The sequence below is a fragment of the Alnus glutinosa genome, chromosome 10, assembly GCF_958979055.1.
Source record: "Alnus glutinosa chromosome 10, dhAlnGlut1.1, whole genome shotgun sequence".
NCBI classification, from domain to species: Eukaryota; Viridiplantae; Streptophyta; class Magnoliopsida; order Fagales; family Betulaceae; genus Alnus; species Alnus glutinosa.
Genome location: NC_084895.1, coordinates 440,380 through 464,309, shown reverse-complemented (window position 1 = coordinate 464,309; position 23,930 = coordinate 440,380). Strand labels below are relative to the sequence as shown.

At 39.1% G+C, this 23,930-nt stretch overlaps 1 protein-coding gene across 1 annotated transcript; it reads right to left on the bottom strand.

The window, feature by feature from the left end:
* Positions 1-839: 839 nt before the first annotated feature.
* On the bottom strand, positions 840-23,711 carry LOC133878825 (putative disease resistance RPP13-like protein 1). The gene is made up of 14 exons (XM_062317368.1): positions 19,862-23,711; positions 19,415-19,628; positions 18,707-18,908; positions 17,794-17,920; positions 16,745-16,829; positions 16,419-16,511; positions 16,174-16,263; positions 15,829-16,095; positions 15,621-15,709; positions 3,477-3,562; positions 1,756-1,848; positions 1,513-1,597; positions 1,169-1,435; positions 840-1,049 (listed from the first exon to the last, which is right to left on the bottom strand). The coding sequence occupies exon 1, from the start codon at positions 23,643-23,645 to the stop codon at positions 19,908-19,910; it is 3,738 nt and encodes a 1,245-aa protein (XP_062173352.1). The 5' UTR covers positions 23,646-23,711; the 3' UTR covers positions 840-1,049; positions 1,169-1,435; positions 1,513-1,597; positions 1,756-1,848; positions 3,477-3,562; positions 15,621-15,709; positions 15,829-16,095; positions 16,174-16,263; positions 16,419-16,511; positions 16,745-16,829; positions 17,794-17,920; positions 18,707-18,908; positions 19,415-19,628; positions 19,862-19,907.
* Positions 23,712-23,930: the final 219 nt, after the last annotated feature.

Genomic DNA, 23,930 nt, shown 5'->3' with positions numbered 1-23,930 from the left:
TGATTAAGATAAATTGATGAAAGATTGAGGTTAGGATTTTGGAAATGCATGCTTGAATTGTGAATTTGTTGGTGCAACTGTGATTTCTTCCAATGGAAGGATTATTCTGTTATGAAATTCAGGTCCCTAACTAAATGTTTAAAGTCTCAATTTGGTATTGATTGAAAATAGATAAGTTTTTATCAGCCAGAAGAAAACCCCATCTTAAGATTCGTTCTTAGTTCCATGTAGCAACTGTTCGTTTAACATCTAAATTTGAAGCAACCCAAAATTTTAATTTTCCCACAAGAGAATATTACTACCTTAGCATTAACATCTTCTAACAAATTAAGCTCATCAAATTGGGTGCTTATAACAAGCTTCTCCCTCAGAGAGAGCTCTGTTTTGTGTTTGAGAGAGAGAGAGAGAGAGAGAGAGAGATTCCGAAATGGCACAAAGCAGCAAGCTAGAAAGAAGCATAAAAACAAAATTTACATTGACATTCAAATGCTTCTCATCTCATCTTAACGAGTCATGTCATATTTGTTAAGAGTCCTACATTGCTAATGTATGCTTTGGTCGTGGATTTTATAAGCCTCGAGCAAAGCTCTTCCCTTGAGGCCCATTTTGAGGATGAGTAAGGCTTAATGGACTTTAACAATATTATTAAAAATATTTGTACTCATATTGGTGGTATATATAGTATAATGGCCAAAAAATGGAACTAGGTGGCAACAGAAAACAGCTAAAAACACAACCCACTCAAATATTTTTGAACAGCCAAAAAATGGAACTAGGTGGCAACAGAAAACAGCTAAAAACACAACCCACTCAAATATTTTTGAACAGCCAAAAAAGAAAGGTAAATCATCCGTGAATTTTAACATGAAAAAAAAAGACCCTATATATTTCTTAATGCTAAAAGTACTAAAAGTAAAAAAAAATTAAAAAGTAAAAAATAAAATCAGCAACAGCCCAATATTCTGAGAAGTACCTCCTCCTCTAACAGCTTCCAAAAATAACAAACATTTAATTGAAAGCTAGTCGACCTATTGTGAAGGACCAAATTCCTGCAGTTGTCATGTAGAGAATTCATTCTTTTGTACATTCAAGAAAAAGATAGCCACTCATCTAAAAAGTTCCCAATCCAGCAAAAATATAAAATTTTATGGATTATAAAGAACTGTACCAGGATTTTAAGATCAGAAAAGAAATTGCCTTTGTCCAAAGATTGGCAGAGCTAAACAAGCTTATGGAAACATCATCATCAAATGCTGTGTCAACACAATATTCCTCAAACCCATATGGTTCTTGTTGCAATTTTTCTGAACCATATATGGGTAGTATCCCCAATAGCAAAGTTACCACTAGAGCTTGACAAACTTGTATCAAATGATTTTTGCCAATTGATAGATCAAACTATCATCCCTTTGGTAACTAAGTTGTGCACATAAACCTGGATAAAGAGGTAAAAATGATCAAACAAATTGATTGTAAGAGCACAAAGAGACACTTACTAATCAATAAATGTACCTCTGAGCCACCAGTTGGAACATATGCAGGGAAGAGCATGCCACCAAAGCAAAAATAGACACTGGACGTTTATACCACTTCGGAGCTACATAGAAGAGATGGTTAAAAAGGAGCTGCTAGGATACTAAATTTCATAGGCGCGCAATGGAATCAAATTCCGAAAAATAACAGGGATGGGCGGGGAAAAAGAAGAACTTATTCTACTAAGCATTGAACTAATGGGATTTATAATAACAGACATACTGTGAATTGTTGGAAAGTAGCACCAGCTTTGTGCTTCTACAGACCATTCCTAGGCTTTGAATGATAAGCCAATCCAAGATCATACTTGTTCCTCTACAAAGACAAAGAACACTCTTAATTAACAGCTAGCTAGGTGTCATTCTCTTGATCGTTAGTCATTTCAGCTTTCCATGATTTCATGACATACTGAACAAACAAAACCTATGTATATACAATAGGTTCTTGTGGGGGGGGGGGGGGGGGGTTGGCTCATGCTAAGGTTTCATGGGAAAACATTTGCTTTCCTAAGTGTGAAGGAGGTTTGGGAATTAAGAATTTGGCGGTGTGGAATATTGCCTCTATGCTGAATCATATCTGGTCTCTCTTCACTAGAGCCAGTTCGCTATGGGTGGCATGGATTGAGGCTACTTGGCTAAAAGGGAAGAGTCTAGGGCAGATTTCTATTCCCAAAAATTGTTCAGGGAGTTGGAAGAAGTTGCTGAAACTTCGTGATGTTGCTAAGCCCTTTCTGAGCTTCAAAGTTGGAGATGGTTTAAATATTTTCTTTTGGCATGATAGATGGCACCCTGCTGGGTATTGGCTTGGTTCGTTTGGGACTCGAGCTGTTTATGATTCGGGTTTCTCTTTGGATTCCAAACTGTCAACTATAATCCGAGATGGGAATTGGTTTTGGCTGTATGCTAGAGCTGATGCTATTGTAGAGATACAAAGTCGACTCCCTGAAGTTATGCTAGGGATGCTGACTTATCTGTTTGGAGCTCTAACAATGGTGTCTATTCTTGTGCTTCTACTTGGGACCATCTGAGAAGGAAGAAGCCGACTACTGATTGGTGGAAGTTAGTATGGAACTCCCTCTCAATCCCTCGACACTCTTTCTTCTTATGGCTAGTATTCAAGGAAGCTATTGTCACCCGGGCTCGTACATGTACCTGGGGGTATGAAGGAGACGGCCTTTGCTTGTGCTGTTGAGGATGTCAGGAAAGCCAAGATCATTTGTTTTTTCTTTGCGGTTTCAGCAGAAGGATCTGGTTTTCTCTGATGGTTGATTGTTCTCTTCCCAATCAACCTGTTGTATGGGAAAATGTTGTGCAGTGGAGTCTTTTGAAGATGTGGAAAAGGGCTGAAGGCTAGTCTTGGTAAACTTTGTCTAGGGGCTTGTATTTACCACTTGTGGAAGCAGCGAAACGCTTTGCTTCATGGCAACAATCTGAGAACAGAGGAGGCGATCCTTGAGCATATCCGATGGGAAGTGAAGACTAGACTTCTTGCTAAGGTTTCTGTCAAACATTCTGAGAAGGATGCTGCTTTAATTTCTCGATGGAGGCCTGTTGTAGTGTCACTCGATGTAATGATTTAGTGCAGTAGTTTGGCCTGTGGGTTACTGCACTGAAGCAGTGTTTTTGGTTTTTCTTCTTTTGGCTAGTGATGCCGTGTTTTGTTTAGCCTAAGGGGTCTCTGGTTGGTGTTTCTCCCTGTTTGATGGGAAAACTCGATCCAGTCTTGCTAGAGTGTATTGGTTGTTTGTGCTTTATAATATTTTGATTCATCCAAAAAAAAAAAAAAAAACTTCTGTATATATGCATAATGTATAACCTAAATATGTTGTATTGCATGTATTTATGCATGCATGGACATGCACATGCACTCTTTATAGAAAACATTTTTGACATCCAGGCACATACTAACCAAACAAGAAGCCAGTTAGTTTGACAATGGCTCACCTCTTCTACCAAGTTATGCCACTCCATTGATTGAAAATCTCAAGTCTGGAAAGTCATGCAAGATACCGTAAAAAAAAAACTCATATCTGCATAATAAAATGAAATATTATGAAGTGTACAAATGATTGAAAACTAGACAAATCATATGAATAGCAGCATATGATCTTTGATGCACAGATGCCTAAAAGTAAATAATCTAAAAAAATTTAGAATAAGCAATCTTTATTTAAGGGAAAGCCACAAAAGAAAAACACTTTTAGTTGAATTGTAATATTTACTAACATGGTCTTGCCAATAAACTTCCCTTGCATACACAAAACGTCTATATCAGAGGAAATCAACAAGGAAAATTACAATCCAGTCTAGTTGCACTGGACCAACTACTTAGCATAGTTATCAAACCTTTGGATCATGCATAAGACGAAAACTATGTTAACATATCTCCTAGAGTCCCTCCTCATGACAGCACACATGCAGCCAAAGTCCCTCCTCATGACAGAACAAAACATGCAGCCAAAGTCACTATTCATGACAGCACACATGCAACCTCCAACACATCAGCAGACCGCACAGATGCAACCAATCCTTTCACATCAGCAGCCAGCCTACCTAGCCTAGCAAACCTTCCCATATCAACAGCCTACCCTTCCATATCACCAGCCGCATATCATGCTGCATATTATGCAGCAAATCTTCCTATATCAGAAACTAATCACCCCATATCAACAGCACACCATACTGCCGCATATCCACAAGATTCTAGACACAATTTGCCATCTGGTCTAACAACTCAAGATGGAAAGGAAATCAACCATATCAGCCGCTACATACAGCCTTATTTCTTTATGGTATCAAACGTGATCTCCAAGCCAAGAGTAACTTCCAAGGCAACAACAATTCCCAAAGTTAGCATGTCACTCAAGATCAAATCCTCTGGAGAAGGGAAGAATCAATGCATAGAAAGGAAAGATCCAGCATCAATTATACAAAGCAAATCAGTGCTCTCATTGTAACGATTTTGTGAAAAATTGTTTCCTTGTCAATAGTTTTTGAACTTGTCAATGGCCGTGTATATAAGGCCTACTAGTCTCTCAATGTAATTAAGCTTTTGCAATATAGCATTACAGAATTTTTCATGGTATCAGAGCTTTTATAGGCACTCGCCAATTTCAATCTGATCCTACCTATGGCCTCTTCTTCTTCAAATTCTAGCCCTGCTGTTCCTATCTTCACCCCACCTACCACCAATCAGAATGCTTCTCTCAAACTTGACAACAACAACTATCTTATGTGGTTGACTCAAGTCCTTACTATACTGCGTCACCATGATTTGTTGGGTATCGTTGATGGCTCAAAACCGTGCCCTCCAAAGTTCATCACCAATGATGAACAAAAGGAAGTCCTCAATCCAGAATTCATTATCTGGAACAAGAAGGACCAATATCTCTCAAGTGTTATCACCTCCTCTCTCACAGAAAATGTCCTAGCATCTGTCTATGGACGACACACAGCCAAACAAGCATGGACTGCCCTGGCAACCAAGTTTGCCTATCAATCCAAATCCCGAATCTCCCATATGAAGAAACAACTGCAAACACTGATTCAAGGACCATAGACTTGTTCAGAATTTCTGTAGACAGCAAAGAGTTTGGCAGACCAACTTGCTACTGTTAAGGATAGAAGCCCACCCGAACAGCCCTCAGCCACCACTACACTACACGAACCCTACTCTACAGCTTCAGCCACTCTTGGAGACAGCAGACAAACCCTAGAGCCGTCAGCCATGATTCAAGGAAGACTTCCTAAAACAGACAGCAGAATATCCGCACCATATCAGACCTACAACGGCTAGCACACCTTCGGATCCTCTCCTTATTTACCTCTCTCTCAAACGGCTATATTGCCTTTAGGACAAGATACCGCTTACTGTACTTAGATTATGAATTTATAGAATAGAACCATTGTAATTATATACTGCCACACACGGCATCTTGTAACACTTCTATATATACTACATCAATACCAAGACCTAGACATTTAAGTGTCTAAGGCTTTTTACCCTAATATTCTTTTAGTTTACATGGTATCAGAGCCAACCAACAGCCAACGCTCATCCATGGCCGCTGTCAATCCTGCCACTTCTGAGATCATGCCCAATGTCACACAACTTGGAAGTATCAAATTGGAGGGACCTAACTACCTTGTACGGGTTGCTCAATTCCAACCCATCTTATGTGGTTATGAACTCCAAGGCCTACTAGATGGATCGGACCCATGCCCCCCAAAACTCATCGCCAATGCAGCTGGTGATGCTCAAATTCCAAATCCAGCCTATGTTTTGCAGCTGTGCAGAGATCAGCAATTGCTGAATCTCATTATCTGCTCTCTTGCTCCTTCCTTGGTGCCCTCGATGTACGGTTTAAAGACATCACGGCTAGCTTGGAGCAACTTGGCAACATGTTTTGCCGCCCAATCAAAATCCAGGATTTCCCATCTCAAGCGTTGGTTACAAAGCTTGCAGCAAGGGAATAAATCCTGCACCGAATATCTCAATCAAGCCAGGTCTTGGGCTGATGAGCTCTCAGCCGTGGGTAAACCCGTTGAAGATGATGACCTCATCTCACTTGTTATTAATGGAATCAGTCCTACCTACAACTCCTTTGTGACTGCCTTTACCTTGCGAGATCGTGAAACCTCCTTTCATGATTTTCAATCTGAACTACTGAGTCATGAAATTCTTCTCCAAAACCAACAGCAAGCACTCAATCTGAAAGCAGGTTCCTTTGCTCTTCATGCCCAACGATCCCGCCCACCTCACAGCCCAACAGCCTTCAAAAACAGCCCCAATACCTTCCGTAAACCCAGGTGTGTACCACAACCCCTGGCCAATTTTGTCACTCATCTCCCCACAACTCATAACATACCCCTTCCTTCTCTCCCAGAAATTCACCCCCACCCCAATCTCATAATTCCTCTGCCAACCATCATTCTTCCAGTGCTGCCCCACCTCCACGACAGTACTCCCCTTGTCAGATTTGTGGGAAAAGCAGTCACTGTGCCCTGGACTGCTATCATCGCATGGACTACTCCTACCAAGGCCGACACCCGCCCATGGAACTTGCTGCCATGACTGCTCAGACTAATGAAAAATTTGCCAATCAAGACTGGCATGCTGATTCTAGTGCAAACACCCATGTCACTCCCGATTCTTCCCTTCTCACTGATGCTCAGCCCTTCAATGGCTCCGACACTGTTGGTGTCGGAAATGGTGCAAGTTTGCATATTACACAAACTGGCTCTTCTCTTGTTCACTCTTCTACTACTCCATCTTCTAATTTTCTTCTTTCCAATATTCTACATTGCCCTTTTGCTTCCGCAAATCTACTTTCTATAAATAAATTTTGTAAAGATAATAAATGTTGGTTTGCTCTCACTGATGTTGATTTCATTGTGAAGGACAACTTGACAAGGATGGTGCTACTACATGGCCCCAGTGAAAATGGGCTGTACCCTATCAGATTACATCCTAAGTTCCTGAATAAACGTAGCAGGTTCACGGCTCTTCTTGGTGTTAAAACTACTGACATGGTTTGGTATCAACGACTTGGCCACCCCTCTACCTCTATTTTCCAGCATTTACTTCGTCATTAGCACCTCCCTCTTCTCGGTTTTGTTAGTCTATCCACCATGTGTGTCATGTCAACTTGGCAAGTCCAAACAACTACCTTTTTCAAAGTCCAATAGGAGTTCCTCGAGTCCATTAGAAATAATACACTCCGATGTCTGGACCTCTCCGGTTCCATCCCTAAGTGGATGCAAGTATTATGTTTTGTTTATTGATGAATACAGTCGATTTACGTGGCTGTATCCTATTATGAATAAAAGTGAAGTTTTTCAGTGCTTTCTTAAATTTAAATTACTTGTTGAAAACCTGTTCTCTACTACTATTAAATATTTACAAACCGACAATGGTGGAGAATACATCTCCACTCAATTCAAACAGTTTTTAAGCAACCATGGTATTTTTCACCGTCTCACGTGTCCAGACACCTCTCAGCAAAATGGAATTGCTGAAAGGAAACATCGACACATAGTCGAAACCGGCTTAACACTGCTAGCTCAATCTGGCATACCTCCAAAATATTGGGTCGACTCCTTCCTTACTTCCATCTTCCTTATCAATCGTCTCCCTTCTCCTGTCACACAACATTCCTCACCCTTCTTCAATCTCTTCAAGAAAGAGCCTGATTACACTCTTCTACGCTCCTTTGGTTGTCTATGTTATCCCCTACTTCGCCCCTATGCTGCCCATAAACTCTTCTTTCGAAGCAAGCCTTGCATCTTCCTCGGGTATGGTGCCAATCAATGGGGCTACCGATGTTTTGATGAGTCCAAATTTCCAGCCAAAGCTCCTTCACTTTCTCAAGGTGCCTGTAAAATCACTACATTGCCAGAAGTTCACATTCTTTTTCAACTAGTAACCGTATCCCCTCTCCATCCCACCATACCCTCCCCACCTGCCCCTCCATCCCCTATCCCTGCCCTCTTTTCTCCGACTCCCACTTATCCCACATCTCCATCCGCTACTCCCATTCATCATCCCTCTCCCATCACCAACACAACCTCTCCTCCTCCCACTCTGCCATCCTCCCCACCTACTGAATCCATTTCCTCTACTGGCCCGGCTCCTCCTCTCCCAAACAATCTCCTTGTCCCTAGCAACCGTCCTGTTACATGTCCCAAACCGGGTCCTCTAAACCTAGATCCTATCCTGGTTTCACTACCTTTCACGCCACCAACCATCCTCTCATCACCTACACCTCTGTTTGTCTTCCCCCTGAACCTTCATCCTACTGCCAGGCAGCCTCCAAACCCGAATGGGTTACTGCCATGACCACTGAATTCCAAGCCTTATTATCCAACCACACTTGGTCCTTATGCCCCCGACCTTTGCACCACGATGTTGTCCGCAACAAGTGGGTGTTCAAGATAAAACAAAACCCCGATGTCAGCATTGAACGTTACAAGGCCTGCCTTGTAGCCAAAGGATTCGACCAACTTTCTGGGATTGACTACCATGATACTTTTAGTCCAGTCATTAAACCAGCTACTATCCGTTTACTTCTTGCCTTGGCCGTCCAGTTTGATTGGTACATCAAACAACTGGATGTCTCCAACGCGTTTCTTCATGGACTTCTTGGTGAAGTCGTTTACATGGAACAACCCGAAGGATTTGTGGACCCTAAGTTCCCTGACCATGTTTGCCGGTTGCACAAAGCACTTTATGGCCTAAAACAAGCCCCTCGGGCCTGGTTCACACGGCTCTCACAATCTTTATTAGATATTGGCTTCACTAGCTCTCAGGTTGATCCATCTTTATTTACTTACCACACTCACGGTTCTCACATTTTTCTTCTAGTCTATGTGGATGATATAATTGTTACAGGTAACAATGCGGCTACCATGCAAACCATCATTGCCAAACTTCAAGTCGATTTCGCTATGAAGGACCTCGGCCCTTTATCCTACTTCCTCGGCATCCAAACCAACCGGGACTCCCATGGTTTACATCTCCGCCAATCCAAGTACATTCAAGACCTTTTCAACCGTGTTGGCATGACCGACTCCAGCCCTACTGCACACCCTGCATTTCTGGCGCCAAGATGTCCTGGTTTGCTGGTGAAGTCCTCTCCAACCCATCCGAATAGCGTCAAATTGTCGGTGCTCTTCAGTATGCCCCCCTCACTTGCCCGGACATTGCCTACTCCGTTAACCAACTATGCCAGCATATGCATGCCCCCACTTCAGTCCACTAGACCGCTGCCAAACGTGTCCTTCGTTACTTAAAGGGCACCATTGACTCCGGCCTCTACTACACCAAAGGTCCCATCACACTCACAGGTTTTTGTGACTCCAATTGAGCAGGTAATCCTGACGATCACCGCTCTACAACTGGGTTGGTATCTTCGTTGGTTCAAACCTCATTTCATGGTCCGCCAAAAAGCAACATGTTGTTTCAAGATCAAGCACCGAAGCTGAATACCTTCACCGCCAACCATCTGGTGTGACAATTCAGGCGCCCTATCATTGGCCACCAACCCCGTGTCTCATGCCTGCACCAAACACATTGAAGTTGATGTTCATTTCATCCGTGAAAAGGTCACCAACCGCGACATTCAACTCCGTTATCTCTCCACCCTGGAACAAGCTGCTGACATCTTCACCAAAGGCCTCACTGCCGATTGGTTCTGCTTCTTGCGTGACAAACTTCCGGTCGTTCCTCCCATCCGTTTGCCGGGGGGGAGGGGGGTGTTAAGGATAGAAGCCTACTCGAACAACCCTCAGCCGCCACTACACTACACGAACTCTATTCTACAGCTTTAGCCACTCTTGGAGACATCAGACAAACCCTAGAGCCGTCAGCCATGATTCAAGGAAGACTTCCTAAAACAGACAGCAGAATATCCGCACCGTATCAGACCTACAACGGCTAGCACACCTTCGGATCCTCTCCTTATTTATCTATCTCTCAAACGGCTATATTGCCTTTAGGATAAGATACCACTTACTATACTTAGATTATGTATTTATAGAATAGAACCATTGTAATTATATATTGCCATACACGGCATCTTGTAACACTTCTATATATACTACATCAATACCAAGACCTAGACATTAAGTGTCTAAGGCTTTTTACCCTAATACTCTTTTAGTTTACAGCTGCAGCAGGTAATCCCATTCCTGATGAGGAACTTATTTCATTTATCACTAATGGGTTGAATCCACCCTTCACCAGCTTCATTACCACCTACTCCTTTAACACTCGGGAGAATCAAATCAGCTTTGATGATTTTCAAGATGAGCTGCTCAGCCATGAAATATTGCTCAATCAACAGCAAGTCAAAGCCACAGACAGCTCAGCCATTGCATTGGCAGCACAACGTCCTCTCAATCCTCAACTCTCCAAAGGTAAAGGACCTATGTATCCACCATCCAGGTATGCTCCTATAAACCATCCTCCAAGGCCAAACCATGGCTATCAAAGCCGACCCCATTACAATCAATACAACAAGGGCCCTACCTCTTACAATCAGGGGTCTCACTACTTTTAGCAGCAGTATTCTCAAGGCTCTCCACAGTCACCTCATCTACAGCCAAGACCTGCCTTTTCCAACCGACCACCATCTCAGAGACTCCTTCCAACCTCGGGCAACCTCTTCACCAACAGCATGAGAGCACCCTGCTAGATATGTGGCAAGTCCAGCCACCTTGCCATTGATTGCTATCATTGGATGAACTATGCTTTCCAAGGAAGAAACCCTCCTGCTCAGCTGGCAGCCATGGTTGCTCACACCAATGCTGCATATGAAGAACCATAATGGCTTGCAGACAGTGGGGCAAATGCCCACATCACTAACTCTTTTGGAGAACTTGCACATCCAGTAGCCATTCCAGCAGACTGAGGAAGCCACCGTGGGCAATGAAATTGGCCTTGCTATAGAAAACACCGGTTCATCTCTCATTCACACCTCTCATTCCACCTTTAAACTCAAGGACATATTACATTGTCCTTAAGCTACTGCCAACCTTCTTTCAATTCAGAAATTCTGTCTAGATAACTCTTGCTATTTTATACTAACATCCTCTCATTATTTTGTAAAGGACCTGAAGACACGCCCTACTTGCTATTGGTTGGGTGATTGATTTATCTATCCCATACTCGTTCAGGCATTGCATATGCTGTTAGTGTGGTGAGTCAATTTATGCATTCTCCGTGAGAGCCTCACATAGAAGCTGTTTATCGCATTCTTCGCTACTTGAAATCCTCACTGGGTAAGGGACTGTTGTTTTCTCCACATGATCATTTGAAAATAGAAGCCTATACAATGCAGATTGGGCTGGCTCGATTATAGATCGAAGGTCTACATCAGGTTATTGCACATTTGTGGGAGGTAATTTGGTTACATGGCGGAGCAAGAAACAGTCCATGGTTGCCAGATCTAGTGCAGAGGCAGAATTTAGAGCTATGGCTCAAGGAGTGTGTGAAACATGATGGTTGAAAATACTATTGGCTGAGCTTGGGTTTGACTCCAAGGACTCAATGCGACTGTATTGTGACAACAAGGCAGCCATCAGTATTGCTCATAATCCAGTTCATCATGACTGAACCAAACATGTTGAGATTGATCGACACTTCATTAAAGAAAAACTCAGAGATAGTATCATCTGCACACCATATGTGAAGACTGGAGAACAATTGGCCGATATGTTGACAAAAGGTGTTTCTAGTGGTACTCTTCATTCAGCCTTATCCAAGCTGGGCATGCAAGACATCTATGCCTCAGCTTGAGGGGGAGTGTTGAAAATAACGGATCTTTCCATATTTTATTCTCTGATTTTATTCTGATTGTATTGTCTATTTTCTTTTCATATTAGTTCGTAGGGTTTCTCTTATTTAAACAATGTAATCGCATGAGGTTATCAAGCAATAAGAATATTTCTCTTCTTCCTCTACAATTTTTCAATATATTTCGTTCTTAATACAAACTAGAAAACTTACTCGATGTAGAGGGTGGAGAAGAATTGAGAGACAGTGGCAGTATAATATTTGCTTTGTCTTGTTTGAAGTCTGATGTAAGAAAACTTAAACGGTTGTGTGTTTTGCATTGTTTGAATTCGGTTTTTAAGAGGTTTGAAGTCTGATGGAAGAAAACTTAAACAGTTATTTCTAATTTGCATTGTTTGATTTCGACGCACATTTGACACTTAAAAACTACAGATGTCGTTCATTATGAAACGCAACGTGTCGCAATATTATGCAATCTTCTGATTGATTCCCCTATTTTTTTTTTTAATATATATACATTTGTTTTTGTTGTCATTTTATTTGTATAAAATAGACTGTTATTGGAGTACTCTTTAGAAAATGATCACATATATTATCTCAGTTATCTTATTGTCCTTCTGTTTTTGTTTTTTGTTTTCTCCTCTACTCCATATATAGTCTTTCCACTTTTCAAGTTGCTAAGATGTTTTTTATGATACATTCTATCGGCAAGGTATTAAAAGTTAGAGGGAAAATCATGCTCTTCTACTTCCAAACTCAAACTTAAACCAAAATTAACACCATCACGATAAGATGAATTTAGGAAAATTTTACTTATAACCTCTGATCTTTAATTACTTTTACAATTAAGTACTCAAATTTCAAAAAGTATTAATTTAGGGTATCCGTCTTTCAATTTTTTTTCCAATTTTAACCCTTGTTAAAATTTTCCATTAAATCCTATCAAAATTCTCAAAATACCAGTGTTAAAAAAAAATTATAAATTTTTTCAACGATTTAGGTATGGGTATTTTTGCAAATACTGTTAAATTCTAACCAACAGTTAAATTCTTGCATTTTTTTTTCCTAAAAAAAAGGATGAGTATTTTAGAAATTTTGACAGGATTTAATGAAAAATTATAATGGAGAGTTAAAATTGAAAAAAATTGAAAAATAAATACCCTAAATTGATACTTTTTAAAGTTTGAGTACTTAATTATAAAAGTAATGAAAGATCAGAGATTGTAAGTGAAGTTTTACCTTTTAGTCTATATTCATCTTAATCAATTGAAAAATTCAACCCTAATCCTTATCGTGATGGTGTTAATTTTGGTTTATATATTTCAATTGATTAAGATGAATTGATGAAAGACGGATACCCTAAATTGACACTATTTAAAGTTTGAGTACTTAATTACAAAAGTGATGAAAGATCAGAGATTATAAGTGAAGTTTTACCTTTTAGTTTATATTCATCTTAATCAATTGAAAAATTCAACCCTAATCCTTATCGTGATGGTATTAATTTTGGTTTATATATTTTAATTGATTAAGATGAATTGATGAAAGATTTAGGTCAGGACTTTGGAAATGCATGCGTGAATTGTGAATTTGTTGGTGTAACTGTGATTTCTTCCAATGGATGGATTATTCTGTTATGAAATTCAGGTCCCTAATTAAATGTTTAAAGTCTCAATTTGGTATTGATTAAAAATAAAGATCTTTTTATCAGCCAGAAGAAAACCCCATCTTAAGATTCATACTTAGTTCCATGTAAGCAACTGTTTGTTTAACATCTAAATTTGAAGCAACCCAAAATTTTGATTTTCCCACAAGAGAATATTACTACCTTAGCATTAACATCTTCTAACAAATTAAGCTCATCAAATTGGGTGCTTATGATAAGCTTCTTTTTTTTTTTTTTCGATGAATAAGTAATCAATATTATTAACAACAAAAGTCACCACACAAACAAAGTACCAACATTACAACCAAAACAATCAGCAGCAAAAACTGTAGGAAAACAAAACCAAACAACTGCAGTAAAACAAACTGCTATAAAACGACCAACAAACCCAAACTGGAATTAGTCCAAAATAGAATCGGCTAAATTAATTCTGACATTTTTCCTTGTCTTCTTGAACTTTCCTTTACCAGAGATTCGGGTTCTAACTTCCCAAAAAATCAATTTGAGAATCTGCTCCTCAAATTTTGGATGACCATGAAACCAGATTTCATTCCTAGCTCGCCATATACTATACAAAGTAGAGCCAAAAACGAGTCTGCAAAGAACCCCCAACATGGTCTTTTTCTTCCAATTTCGGCATCCCTCATTCAACACATCCTGCCAAACAAGAAAACAGGTCAAACCAGGACATCTTTGCATACATGAGTGCAAATACGAGAGCTAAAACTACAATCAGAAAACTACACTCAGAAAAGAGGTGATCCCGGCTTTCAACACCATGCCTACAAAAACCACAAAGTGTTTCACCTCTAAAACCCCACACCAGAAGCCGATCACTAGTAGTTAACCGGTTCTGCACAACCAACCACAGAACAAAAGCATGCTTCGGAATGGCATGAGAATACCAGATTAAATGCCACCAATCAACATCAGGTTTCTTATCCCTCAAGAAATCCCAAGTGTTTGAACTCACATATGAACCCTTCCGGCCAATAGTCCAAACAAGTTTGGAATTTAGACGGCTATTGGCATCATAGATGATTCGAAAACCATACCTCTCAAACAACACACCCAAAGGGTACCAATTATCCTGCCACATATGTATATTACTTCCATCCCCAACTTCAAATGTAATAAAACTCCTAGCAAGACCCCAGAGCTTTAGAAGCCTTCTCCAACACCAAGAACAGTCCTGAGGAATGTTCACACTCCAGAAACTCATTCCTTTCAGCAGATAAGTTTTAGTCCAAGCAACCCAAAAAGAACCAGCACAAGCAAATAAATTCCAGATATGCCTCAAAATAGAGGACTTATTCCAAACTTCCAAGTTTTTCAACCCAAGACCACCTTCTTGTTTTGGAAAGCAAACATCACTCCAAGCAACTTTAGCCTTTGCAGAGTCACTATCCTTCCCATTCCACAAAAACCGATTAAGCTTCTGATTGATATCCTGAATAATTTTCTTTGGAAAGATGAAAATCCCTGACCAAAACACTTGTAGACTATATAGGACAGATGACAGAAGTTGAAGTCTCCCAGTAAAAGATAGATTCTTTGAGGTCCAAGAACCCATACGGTTGGTGATTCTGTCAAGCAAAGACTTACAATCTGCTACAGACAATTTAGTGGAGACCAAAGGAACTCCTAAATACCTAAGAGGAAAATGACCTTCCTTCATTTTCAATCTGTCCAACAAAGAAGACTTCATACCAGTAGAAATACCCGAGCAAAAGAGAGAACTTTTGGCCAGATTGGCCTTCAGGGAGAGCTTTGTGTTTGAGAGAGAGAGAGAGAGAGAGAGAGATTCCCAAATGGCATAAAGCAGCTAGCTATAAACAAGGAAAAAAACAAAATTTAAGTTGACATTCAAAAAAAATATTTGTACTCATTGGTGGTATATATAGGAATGGCCAAAAAATGGAACTGAGTGGCAACAGAAAACAGCTAAAACACAACTCACTCAAATATTTTTGAACAGCCAAAAAAGAAAGGTAAATCATCCGTGAATTTTAACATGAAAAAAAAAAGACCCTATATATTTCTTAATGCTACAAGTACTAAAAAAATAAAAAATAAAATAAAAATGTAAAAAATAAAATCAGCAACCGTCCAATATTCTGAGAAGTACCTCCTCCTCCTCCTCTAACAGCTTCCAAAAATAACAAACATTTAATTGAAAGCTAGTCGACCTATTGTGATTTGTGAAGGACCAAATTCCTGCAGTTGCCATGTAGAGAATTCATTCTTTTGTACATTAAAGGAGAAGATAGCCACTCATCTAAAAAGTTCCCAATCCAGCAAAAATATAAAAGTTTATGGATTATAAAGAACTGTACCTGGATTTTAAGATCAGAAAAGAAATTGCCATTGTCCAAAGATTGACAGAGCTAAACAAGCTTATGGAAACATCATCATCAAAAGCTGTGTCAACACAATATTCCTCAAACCCATATGGTTCTTGTTGCAATTTTTCTGAACCATATATGGGTAGTATCCCCAGTAGCAAAGTTACCACTAGAGCTTGACAAACTTGTATCAAATGATTTTTGCCAATTGATAGATCAAACTATCATTGCCTTGGTAACTAAGTTGTGCATATAAACCTGGATAAAGAGGTAAAAAGGGATCAAATAAATTGATCATAAGAGAACAAAGAGACACTTACTAACCAATAAATGTACCTCTGAGCCACCAGTTGGAACACATGCAGGGAAGAGGATGCCACCAAAGCAAAAATAGACACCAAATGGGACGTTTATACCACTTCAGAGCTACATAGAAGAGATGGTTAAAAAGGAGCTGCTAGGATACTAAATTTCATAGGCGAGCAACGGAATCAAATTCCGAAAAATAACAGGGATAGGTGGGGAAAAAGAACTTATTCTACTAAGTATTGAACTAATGGGATTTATAATAACAGACATACTGTGAATTGTTGGAAAGTAGCGCCAGCTTTGTGCTTCCACAGACCATTCCCATGCCCTGAATGATAAGCCAATCCAAGATCATACTTGTTCCTCTACAAAGACAAAGAACACTCTTAATTAACAGCTAGCTATGTGTCATTCTCTTGATCATTAGTCATTTCAGCTTTCCATGATTTCATGACATACTGAACAAACAAAACCTATGTATGTATGTATAACCTAAATATGTTGTATTGCATGTATTTATACTCTTTATAGAAAACATTTTTGACATCCAGGCACATACTAACCAAACAAGAAGCCAGTTAGTTTGACAATGGCTCACCTCTTCTACCAAGTTATGCCTCCATTGATTGAAAATCTCAAGTCTGGAAAGTCATGCAAGATACCGTAAAAAAAAAAACTCATATCTGCATCATAAAATGAAATATTATGAAGTGTACAAATGATTGAATACTAGACAAATCATATGAATAGCAGCATATGATCTTTGATGCACAGATGTCTAAAAGTAAATAATCTAAAAAAATTTAGAATAAGCAATCTTTATCTAAGGGAAAGCCACAAAAGAAAAACACTTTTAGTTGAATTGTAATATTTACTAACATGGCCTTGCCAATAAACTTCCCTTGCATACACAAAATGTCTACATCAGAGCAAATCGACAAGGAAAATTACAATCCAGTCTAGTTGCACTGGACCAACTACTTAGCATAGTTATCAAACCTTTGGATCATGCATAAGACGAAAACTAAAGCATCCATGTCCAGCTTCTTTTGGACTAGGACATCCAGAAATGGTCAACACTAAAAGGTCTCAGTTTGGTAAGCAAAAAGTAAAAAAAGGCACAACAAATTGTACAAACTTGAAATTGATTTCATCCTAGACTGGTATGCATTAGCAAGTTTGGTTGCTTTGCCAGGTTTTCCAAATTACTACCACCAATTTGAAGCACAATATGATGTTGTTACAGAGGATATGCCATGATTTTGTCCTGAGCATGCAATAGAAACAAAAAATACAAAGAATCAGGGGTATTCAGTTAGCAACACACTGGATGCAACAAAATTTGAGGAAATCAAGGCATAAGAAGTTGAATATATTTTGTACTTGAAGTCCAAACAATTAGTTGGACTACAAATTACCAAACTTAAACTTGCACTAGGCCCATCACAACTAATCTTTCATTTTTTTTTATCCAAATACAATTGAACACCAAACTCTTAATTAGTCGCTAAAGAATCACGTTTTTAACAAATTTTGCATGCCTCATCCTATAAAGTCAATTTCTTTCGAGTTCCATATTTTTTAGTTGTTCATAACACTGGACATACTTCTTAACTCCTTCAAAAGGCAAGTCTATTACAAACTTACCAGATTATCCTAATGATAAACAATTGCTTCAACACCAAGCATCTATGTGTACAGCCATGTGTGTTTCAGTATAAGTCGGGCAAGAGTCCAATAATGATTATCCATCTAGTAAATCACTGTAGCCACACTGGATAACAAACACCAAAATCAAATTAACTTCATAGAATCAAAGGCCAAAGAAACAAATAAGTTTGATTTGGCAAGTTTGACTCTTTGGATCATAGCACAGAGGCGAAGAATAAGTCAAAAGACCATATCTTCAAAATAAATCAAGAAATAGAAACTCATTATTTTCATGGTTTTAAGAGCGAGATTCAAATAATGGTTTTAAGAGGGAGATTGTTCGTTTCTCATAACAACATACATCACCTAATTCAGCGAAAGATGCCGCAAAAAAAAGTAGGAATCTGCAACTAGATGCAGCCTGGGGGGGGGGGGGGGGGGGGGGGGGGGGGGGTGCTGTTCATGCATGTGCATATATACTATCATCTACCTTCAACATGAAAAAGTAGAAAAACATGTGTAAAATGTATGGAACAATTCCACAATGTTAAAGAACATAATGAAACAAGTATGACATGGGGGAAAATAATTCAGCAACAATTTTTTCCTCTTTTTTTTTTTTTTTTTAGATTTGAAAAAAAAAAAAATAGTTTAATCAAATCTAGGAGTCTGGTATTTACGGTGCTCAAACAATCATTGTTTACCATAGGCAGAAACAACCTGCAAGTGAAAAGTGACCTGTGCAATGAGAGAGTCCTTCAAAATACATTGAAAACAATTAAATCATAAGATAGAATAACATCTTCATCTCTGAAACTTTTGACAGATATTCACATGTTCATTAAAAGTAAAAGATGAAGCTCTTTAAGATGAATATCTAAAGCACCTTTAGTTATGGTGAACGACTCACCTTAAAGTATTGATCTTGCCAGCTCTCCCACAAGATGCACCACATACGTGAGCAATAGCCAAAGCATTGACCATTTTATTTACAGATATGCTATGTGCAACTGCCTCCTTGTAATCACCAACAATTAGAGCACATTGGACACCAGTATCAGCTGCCGGGTCATCACTCTGCTCACATCCAACTGGTTCTTGTTGTAATTATTCTGAAGAATGCACAATATCCCCAATAGCAGAATTATCATGAGAGCTTGGAAAAGGTGCATCTTTACTAATTGACTGAACAAATTGTCTTCAGTAACCAAGTTAAGTGCAACCAGCTTAATATTGTTGCACTTTAAGAAAAACATTTTTCAAAGAAAACCAAAAATCAATCAATAATCTAAATGGTGATATCTTTGCTTTGTGTAAATTGAGCAAGCCAAATCCTAAGCAGGGTTAAATTAACTTTGTGTAGCTTACTCTACTTCAAGAACTTCCAGAGCACCAAAGAATTATCCAAAAAATAAATAGAAAACGACTTACTAAATCTTCTTCCAAATACTACTTCTGGACCAAATAATCAGAGGCCAAAGAACAAACTTTCAAGATCATTCAATAAGAGAGAATAACTTCCGTGCAATAAAACCAAGCACCATAAAATAAAGAAAAAGAAAGAAGAAATGAAAGAACAATAAGCACGAAATTGACATGAAATGTTTGTGAAGCATACCCATTGCAGTGAGAACTCAAAATGGCATAATCAAGATTGAGCTTGTAGAATGATAATTGAATTGGGCATTGTGTCAACAAACATCAGTTTCCCTTAAGCCAGTCCGACATAGATGAAGAGGAGCACCAATTGAGAAGAAGTGAGAGGAGTGGTTGACCATCTGCAACCAAATCCATGATGACACAAGTGGAGTTTGTATTTCATTCTAGATGGCCTGCACCAAAGGCAAACACCTCTCAGAATCCAACCGATTTGGAGTCTTCTGGGCTTTTAATTCGTTTTTATTTATTTATTTATTTATTTTTTAATTTCTGATGGATTAAATTAGACAAATGTCTAAATTAAAACCAGAATTATTAAACAAAAATAATGGAAGAATAAATAAATTGGGTAAATAATTCTATCCTCAACAAAGAGAGAAATTAGCTGGTTGAAGAGAGAAAGTACCTGACTGTAAAACCTGATATTATAACAGAAAGTGGAGACTTTTAACTCATTCAATCCATTTGTGCTGGATGTGAGCAATCTTACGCCATTCTTTTCCTTCTTTCTTCTGATACTCTTTCTTTAACAAAGGACAAAAGAAGATATTTAGAGTAGAAAGGGAGGCAGGCAGCCCATCTTCTGGCATGCACTCGAGCTTAGGGCAGCTCCCGATCTCCAATTTTTCAAGAGCAGTGAGGTGTTGAAGCCCCTTGTTGTCCAAATATTTCAAATTTGGAAAGCATTTGATGCAAAGATAAGTAAGACTGGTAGGCAGCAACCCCACCCCTGGAAAGGACACCACATCTTCAGATTTGCTACGGATTTTGAATATTCTAACAGACGGGAGTTTTTGCAAACCCCACCCCATCCAGCTCGCAAAGAGTTTCTCACAATTTTCGATGTGAATTTCATTCAAATTGGACGGCAAGCCCCCTTTGGGAAATGACTCAACTTCCGGACAATCTTGTATATACAATTTCTTCAGAGATGGAAGAAGTATGTGCATCTTGTTAGGTAGTGATGGCAGACTCCCACAATTGGTGATGCAAAACTCTTTAAGGCTGGGGGCATGCAGTCCTCCTTTTGGAAAATATACAAAATTAGGGCATCCATTGATGTCTATTAGCGAGAGGAGTAGATCATGTTTATGTTGTTCTCGAACTGTAAGAGATTCTAGATTCCCACAACCCCAGATTTCGAGACGACGAAGGTTTGGGAATAAATCTAATGGAAAAGACTTGAGATAATCACAACCGTCCAACAACAAATATTCAAGGGATGAATAGCCCAGGTGCATTGGGAGCTCCAACTTCATACAACTTCGGATGGTAAGCTCTACTGCATCAAATTGTCGAATTTCGAGCTCCTGTATTCCAGTTGGTGATTCATTGAATAGAACCACCGTATTGCAATTTTCAACCATCATTTTACATTGAGAAGAAGCCCTAGGGAGTGAAGCCACTAGCTGGGGACATTCATGAATGTCAAGTTTGACTAAACAAGGAAGATGGACAGGCAAAACTCCTGTTAGCTTAGGGCAGTCCTTAATATAAAGCTTTTTAAGTTGAGGAAAAGCTCCACCTATATTTTCAGTGTCAAAAGAAAACCATTCCTCCCACTTCAACATATTCTCGAACTTTAGATCTTTCAAGACTTCAAATGGCTTCATTGAAGAAGATCCACTGCCATAAAACTCACGACCCACTATAACAACTCCATCCAACCCAACAATAGAGAGAACCTGCAAAGAGGGCAGTTGCCCAAGCGGTGGCAAGCTGCAACAGTGGTTACAGTTTCGTAGATGAAGTGATGCTATATTAGAGAATGAAGGATACCCTACCCAATCTGGAAAACTTTTACCACCATAGCCATTGATAGTAAGGCTTTTCAAGCTTGAATGAGGCTGGAGACCATCAAGTACAATTATATGACTTTCTGAAGCATTAGTATCAACTATCCACTTCAATACCAACTTCTCAAGGTACTTCTTATCCCTCAAGTTTACATTCTTAGCATCATTGGGAGATTCAACATTTTGGAGCTCCAAAATAGAAAGCGATCCCCGAAGATTTGTAAGTTTCCCTAGCTCTCCAATGCAAGATCCACTATGTTTGCCCACCATAAATTTAGTTAACGTTTGAAGACATTTTAGTTTACCCAGATTTATGGGCATCTCCATTATCTTAGTTTCATCAATATCAAGATGACGCAAATTAATGAGTTTATGCACATCTATTGGCAAGGCAGCAAGATCCCAACAATTTGATAAATTCAATCTTTGCAAATTAATGAGTTTATGCATATCTCTTGGCAAGGCAACAAGATCCCTACAATGTGATAAATTCAATATTTGCAAGTTGCACAACTTACATAAGGAATCAGGCAACCGTTTAATCCAAGTGCAAGAAAGGTCCAAATAACGTAGATTTATAAGTTTACCAATCGAATTGGGCAAACTTGTGTTCCCACGGTGAGATAGAATGAGCACCCGTAGGTTTCTTATCATTGGTAATAAAAATTGGGTTTCAGAAAGGTAGAACACATCATCCGTAAAGAGATTTAATTCTACAATAGTGCGCAACCTCTTAGCCTCATTAAAGGTCTCAAATTTCACAATAGGATTTTTTTTGGAATAATACGAGAAATGGCGAGTATTGCTTCCAATTTCACGAGAACTTTCATCTTCATGGCTTAAAGTGAATTGTTTAGATATAAATTTTGCCAAATCGATGACAAGATCATGCATTTTATATTCATTGTGATTTGATCGTTGGAATAATGATCTTGATACAAGAGCAAGGAAGTAATCATCACCAACTTCTTCCATTGTTTTGTTTTTGGGTTGCGGCAAGAAACCTTCTGCCATCCATAATAAGATTAGTTTGTCCTTTTTGAAAGCATAATCCTTTGGGAATATGGAGCAGTATGCAAAGCATCGCTTTTGATTTGGCGAAAGATATTTATAACTTAATCCTAGAGCAGGAAGTATGCCTGTCTCCTCAATTGATAAATCCCATAATTCACTTCTCAATACCTTATCCCATTCATCAACATTTAATTTAGACCGCAAGAGAGCCCCAATCGCCTTGATTGCTAAAGGTAGGCCTTTGCAATTTTCTACAATTTGTTTTCCTATTGCTTCTAGTTCTGGATATGCATTAGAGTTACCATCGTGGAATGCATATTTTACAAATAGTGACCAACAATCTTCTCTTGATAACTCCATTATAGGACGAGTTGCACCAGCGCCCATGACTCTTGCAACCTCGGAATCGCGTGTTGTTACGATGACCTTACTTCCTTGTGCCCCAGATTTAAAAGCATTACTTAAGACCTCCCATTTGGCATAAGTCGTATCCCAAACATCATCTAAAACAAGTAGGAATTTCTTTCCTGTCAACATCTCATTGAGTTTAATTTGAAGCTGATTCAGATCCTTAGTACCACTGAGTTGAATTTGCAGCTGATTCAGATCCTTAATATCACAAGGTGACGGAGTTATTGCCTCCAGAATTGTTTTCATTACAATGAACACGTCATATGGGTCTGCAACACAAACCCATACTTTGAGGTCAAAATGCTCCTTCACCCTAGTATCATTATATACTAACTGAGCAAGGGTGGTCTTTCCAATCCCTCCCATGCCAACTATGGCAATCACACCTATCTCACTGCCACTCGCATCATCAGAGAGCAACGAGTTAATTATAGCCTCCTTATCATAATTCCTACCACAAATATTAGATTCTTCAATCAAAGAAGTCGTGGGCAGTCTTTCTAATGGTTTCCCTCCAACACCTGCTCTCAGACCCAAAACAAGTATTTGTTTTGCTAGATCTTCCAATCTGTCAAGTGCATCTTTTATCTTCACTTGTATCTTTTTGACAAAAAAAGGATCAGAGATAAAGTGTCGTACCTTACTTGCATTGGTTCCAAATTCAGAATCCAACTTGCGCTGCAAGTCTTTGGTAGCAATCTCGTTCAAGATGTCCTCTGCATCATAGACAGCATCTTTCAGTTCATCGAGCCACTCTTTCACACTAGTCTCCGTAAATTGTCTGTCCTCCGCGTCTTCTAGCACTGCATTCACTGCCCACAATGATGTCTTCAACTTCCTTATGAGTCTGTCTTTGAGTTTTCGCTCCCGAAAGAAGCCATCGAACTCGTGAGAAGTCATTCTTTCAAAAAACACTTGCAGGAAGGGAGAGAGAACTAGGCCTGTAGCTGTAAGTGCAACCTCAGCCATGTTTTCTGCTTTGCAAATCAAAGCAAAACGAAGGAAAGTGATTGCAAAGAGCAGAGCAAAATGAGATTGGAAGCTGTGTTCTGCTTTAACACCAAACAATTGAACTAGCTTTTATGTATTGGCCGGAAACATCCTAAGACGACAGCTGAAGGAAGCGTACAAGAAATTTCTTTCATATTGTTTAACACTTTAACTTGACTAACTCACACATCAACAACATTAAAAACTTCTTGACTTTTCTTTTATTCACGTGGCATGTTTCAGGCCGATTGTTAAAAGAACGCC